We start from the raw sequence: 6,000 nt of genomic DNA, 5'->3' as shown, positions 1-6,000 counted from the left end.
CTTAAGACATAGCTCCCCATAGGGATTATATGTCAATATTTAGCAAAAATATTTAGATATTTTTTATTTTTGGACATGAAATAGAAGCCAACATCCTCCCATCATCACTCTCTCCTCCTCTCTGGATGGACCCTGAAGGCAGCACCACAGAGCAGCTAAACAAACAGAAGACTAATGGGGAATAAAAAAGGTTTTTAAAAGCAACAAACCTTTGTCGTTTTTCTCCTTTTCCTTTTCCATGTTCTTAATAAATATTCCTCTCTCGCACTGGTGACAATAGAGAGAGACAGGGCGGGTGCGCCTGTCCACAACCCCCAGCAGTGACTGACAGCTGTGTCGACCAATTGTATAGGCTATACGTCACAAGGAGGCGGGTCTTGTTTGGGATGTGGCTCATTAAGGTGATTGGAGCTAAATAGGATGTTTAGCTTCCGGTTTCCCTCATTCAATATTACAGTTTTTCTCAATTGTTTACACACAAATACTGGTACTTGACACACAATGACCACAACATGTAACTCATGCACCAACCCCCCTGAACCAATTCTGCTAAACTACAAGCACAATTCCTGCTTTACACTCAAATTGCAGTTCTAAAACACACTTTTTTCAAAACACTACACACAATTCTCTGCATTTGGCACAATTTTCATGAAGAAAATCTCGTTTTCACAAGGAACACACTGTCATTCAAAATTATAAAGTCAATTGCCCTACTATGCACACTGACTCATCACATGGGCAAACACCTGTCACACAGTGTTACAATTAGCAATCATGGAAAGTGTATGACCGAAATCCACAAACGCGTATACCCCTTCTCCAAGCTATGGAAGACGCATGTGGAGATATATCAGTTGATGCTTTTCATGGCTGGATTCGACATGCTAAGCGATATTTCCCCCGCTGCTTGGCCAGGGCAAACATTGCTTGTGATGTGGATGAGGTGCTGTGGCCAGACCGAAACAGAAGAGAGGATGCAGCATAGTTTTTTTTTTCTTTTTTTTTACTGTAACTGTATACAGTAAATTCCTCTGTTGTTTTGTATGTAGACCACTGTATGTGCAACCTTGTGTTGGTTGGGATGTACACTGTGTACATTGTTTTTGTGGGGAAAATAAAATATATTTGTTACCGTGTATTTGTGTGTTCTGAGTATAAAAACAATATTCTAAAATATTTTACAACACTTATGTATGTACTGTCTGTAGTAAGTGTAACACTAAACAAAGAAAAGGCCTAAGTCATTATGATGAATGGAGAAGAAGTGTTTTCCATTCATCATAGTGTTTTACATTGAGCACATCAGTGTTCAACTGGTTCTTATAAATGTCTATTCATATGATGGTGTGTGTGTCATTTGAAAACAAAATACCATTTTGAGAAGAAATAACATTGTTTTGAATGTAAAGTTTCATTTTGCAGGAGAATTGAGGGGTTTTGCCCATTGTGTGTGTGTTTTTGGATTTGTGTGTAGAGTTCTGAGAGTATGAGGCATGCTTTCAGAAAATGTGTGTAAACAATCGAGAAAAACTGTAATGGCAATGTGTTTGTTGAAGGATCAGAGAGCAGGATGTGATGGAAGAGAACCAAAGTAAGATTTAAAAGCAATTTCATCCAAAGAACGTGTTGGGAAAATCACAACAAATACATTTTTTAAAGATAATCTTCACATATGTTCTTAATTCATCTTCTTTCTTTATTATTATTTTTGTTTTAATAACAATCAAATAGGCCATTTCAGCATTTTATAACCAGATTAAGACTCAACGTTGAATTGATTTCATTACAAGATGGAACGTCACTCTGTCCTTGGAGGCAACGGAGGAAACACAAAATGCAAACGATGAGGATAAATATTGTTTCTCACTGTGAATGTTACGCAGCGGGCTCTGAGCGATGTCCACGGTGTTGTTTTCTCTGGTCAGAGGTCTGTTTGCCTAAAGAGATGAAAGGTCTCTCTGCTTGTGTAACCTCCCCCCTCTTGAAACAGCTCAGATTCTGGTAGTAACCTTCGATTACTACTAGTTTTTTGTGTTGCTCTTACAGTACCATTGGTTCTATCAGCTGGATCTAGATCCTTGTTTGTGTTGTATACGAAATGTCAAATGTACATCACTTTGGACAAAAGCTTCTGCTCACGAAATTGTAGAATCGTTGCTATTATAACGTATTCACCAAAGCAATTGCTGATATGGGAACATGCTGATATTGCTAAAAAAACAATATCTCCAACGTTCAAGAAACAGACAATCAGACATGTTGCGAAGAAGCCAATACTTTGACCTGATTAATTCTCACTTAAACGGAAAGTAGGGCACACCTGTAACGTTGCTAATAATTCATTGCACTGACAGGAAGTTGCATTCTGCGCACTGATTAAAAACCAGAAAAGCCAGAAATAGGACACTTTCTGCGGCATGTGTGAACATGGCCGAAGATGCTTTCATTGTTAAAATTAGATTTAGGAAAACTGACTGATGGCTGGCTGATTTTGGTAATTTCTGATGGAGCCTGCCCTTTATGGCACATGTCTAATGTTAATATAGTCTATAAATCTGACACTAACCCTCCCAGCCATGGTGTTTCTACTCATCTACTCATCTTCTTTTCTTCACACAATTCTCCGTCTTAAAAAAACATCCACACACCAATACTGTATGTCACACACTTTACTTGAAGTACTGTCATTCCAGGTCGTTCTCATTCCCAGGGCATCAAATACCGACTCTTTGTCACGGCCGTCGGCGTTCGATAACGCAACGCACACGGCACCCCTTTAGCGTCGGTATATGAGACGCACCGGGCTTTCCATTAACAACAATGTAAACCCATCCGCGTCAATACAAACACTCAGGGAAAGTGCGCCTGGAGTGTGGTGACGTAGCTTTAACAGCGAAAAGACAAGGTCCAACAAACACAGAGCTTTCATCCAGGAGACCGCTGTTCGCATCCCGTGCGACACGTTACAATCAGCTGTTCATTCGTGTCCCCTGTTCACAACGTTCAGTGTCATTTTCACTCTACAAACGTAGTAGTTATAAGCCCAAACGTAGTTTTTTCCTAAACCTAACTCTAGTGGTTTTATTGCCTGAACATAAGTTTTTGTTTACTTACTTATACAACATTAAGCATGTGTTCACTGCGACAGAAAAGTGTGAATCCGAGAGGATCTGACAAAGCGTCACTATATGATGAGTTGGACATTCATGTAACAAACTCAAGCACTGCGATCCATAATGACTCTGTAGTTTGGATAAAGCACTTTAATAGCAGATGAATATTAGAAAGGGGGACATGACGCTTTATGACAACAGTTAGTGTGTTACTGTACTTACAGGAGCAAAAAGTTGTTTTGACACTCAGATTAAACTCAAAATTTGATATGTTTCTCTCTCTTGCGATGCTATTCATTCAACACTACAGCCTTAAGATTTCAAAATAAAAATCCCTTCCTTAAACGCAATTAAATAAATACCTATAACACAGGCTAATAATGTAAGCAGCTGACCTGGGCATTTCATTTGCTGCAGAAAAATAAATCACTCAAACCACATTGATGATGTTTTTCATACATTTCTAATCTGAGGTGTTGAGGTCAGTGAACAAAAACCCCATTTTCTCATCCTCATGCATGCCTGAAGAGTTATACACCATGGCTTGTACACAGACAAATATATCTGGTATATGTCCAGTATAATGTTCACATACGTCTCACAGTATGTTAGTTGGCGAGCTGATCGGCTTAGAAATCATCGAGCAAAGCTGACGGAGCTTTTTTTACTGTACGCGACAATGCTTTCAAACAACAAACATATAAAGAGTTAAATCTCTATCTGAGACGGTATAACACAGCTTAGAGTATTGCGTTTTTAAATCAAGCAAGACCCCCACTTGTTAGGCCTTAAGTGCTGCTGCAGGTCTGTGAAGCTTAACAAAGTCAGCATGGGCGTTTTTTTTTTTTTCTGGTAACAAAAAAAATCATGATTTTTCTCTCAGCTGCGTCTCATGATTGGTTTAATGATCCTTTTTCCAGAAGTCAAAAATAGCTTATAAAAATAATTTCAATTGTCTGTGTTTGACGTGAGGGCATGTTACTCTGGCGATCCTACGTTTGACACCTTTTGCACACCCTGAAACCCTGAAACTGTATGTTTTCTGCAGGGCGCCACCTTAACCCCCCCCCTTATCACTCCTCTATCTGTAATTCACCACCATGTTGTGGCCCCTATCCAGCCTCCTATCTGTGCTGATTTATGAGATGCTTGTGTAAAGATATGGAACCGCATATCAAAACTACCCGACCAGCCTTTTCCTCAACTTCTCTGATGGAAAAGTGAAGGAAAATTGGAAACAAAAAGTGTACGATATGGTGCTTTTTGACAGTTTTTGAAGAAAGAGTGCTTCTTATCCTCCCGTCTTTGGCCTTGACATGCTCAAAACAGTGAGTGCGTAGAAGTCCGCAGTCTCTTCACTGTCCTAAAGTAATGGCAGAGTGTAAAATGAACCGGCTTGACAATGTAACAGTCACTCAGTGCAGGGAGAAAAACGCAGGAGAGACAGCGAGAGAGAGAAAAGGCAGAACAGCAAAACAGATAGAGACAGATAAGATGATGAAAACTGGAGATATAAGCAGGTGAAGGTGAGATAAGAGCAGAAGAATGAGCACATAAAACAGTCAGAACCACAGACACTTGGAGGGCAGGCCTGCACGAGAAGTATAGCTTGTAATTAGCGAGTAATTATTTTGCCAGGGTGTATGACAGCGTCGAGATGCAGAAACCCCAATGGGAGGCGAGGAGCATCAACACAGGCCATGCAAACGCAGCTCCTCGTCCTCTTCTGTGAGGTTTGTTCAGTCAAACATTCGGACCACATTGCATACAAAAAGCTTTAGATGCTGCCTCGACATCGTGAAAAATGTTCCAGATGGCATTGGCGTTTTAACAGCTGGAAAGTATAGGGGGGGGTATCATGGTGGTGCATATATATCGATATTTCAAATGGGGTTTTCTTTTTCCGCTTCCTCCCTCCCCCCACACAGGACGGAGGCTTGTTGTTTGAGATGCTTTTTTTTTTTTTTTTTTCTCGGTCTAAAAAAGGCGCGCCTTCTTCTTCATGTCGTTCTTCTTCCAGAGGGCCATGCGGTCAAACTGCTCCAGGGTCATGCCGAAAACCCGATGGAAGTCCTCGGGAGATAGGTGTCTCTGAAGGAAGAAGCAGAAGGAAAAACATACTTAGCGCAAAAGACCGACTGTATATTGTACATGAAGCAAACGTCCTCACTACTCATTTGGTGTTTTGATGATGAAGACTGGAGATTGCTTTCCACCAATGGTCAACATTGGTGTCTTTTTACCAAGAGGGTGATCCCTCTCTAAACTCAACTAAAGGCTGGCCCACACTGAAAGATTTTTCAAATCATAACAGATTTTGAAAATGTGAGAGACACACATAACAACATGTTATGTTAACAGTTTATTTCCAATAGTGTGTGGAGAGCAACGATTTGGACGAAACAGCACACCACACACTAACAGATTCATTCATGAACAACAAGAGTCCCCACTTAAAAAAAAATCTCTCGCAATGAAACGTGACTTTGATTGTGGCAGGAAGAATTAGCGATGTTACTTTTTGCACTACTTTGTAATGAAAATTCACGAAGGATAGATGGATGAAGTCATGATGACACGTTAAATAAACACTCGTGTTTGTGGCAACACCACAAATCAACATGTTGGTCCTCCATTTATGAGCTCCACTGGCTATTGTTCTGCGTCATCGGCTGTCCTCGGGGTTCGCCACACACATACAACAGGATATCCCATCGTAAATATTGAACATGTTTGAACATTTACGGTTTGAAGTCGGTGCGGTCCAGGATGAACTTGTAAAAAAACAATCTTAACATACCTCACACCACAGGAATATCTGGGAAGTTAATCTTTAGAACCATCAAACAATCAGGGCAGTTATGCACCGTGGATGCATAGACTT

At 40.4% G+C, this 6,000-nt stretch overlaps 1 protein-coding gene across 15 annotated transcripts in view; it reads right to left on the bottom strand.

Annotated features, from left to right (window-relative positions):
- Positions 1-4,016: 4,016 nt before the first annotated feature.
- Positions 4,017-6,000, bottom strand: part of ablim2 (actin binding LIM protein family, member 2) — a 102,461-nt gene continuing 100,477 nt past the window's right edge. For 14 of the 15 annotated variants that reach the window (XM_037757771.1, XM_037757777.1, XM_037757772.1 and 11 more), the window contains one exon: positions 4,312-5,207. In XM_037757771.1, coding sequence (XP_037613699.1) covers positions 5,094-5,207 — 114 coding nt within the window. In that variant the 3' untranslated portion in view covers positions 4,312-5,093. Of the gene's footprint in view, positions 5,208-6,000 lie in introns of all 15 variants that reach the window. The other variant, XM_037757778.1, reaches the window with a different exon arrangement.

Source organism: Sebastes umbrosus, chromosome 22 (genome assembly GCF_015220745.1).
Source record: "Sebastes umbrosus isolate fSebUmb1 chromosome 22, fSebUmb1.pri, whole genome shotgun sequence".
NCBI classification, from domain to species: Eukaryota; Metazoa; Chordata; class Actinopteri; order Perciformes; family Sebastidae; genus Sebastes; species Sebastes umbrosus.
This window is presented reverse-complemented; position numbering and strand designations above follow the sequence as displayed.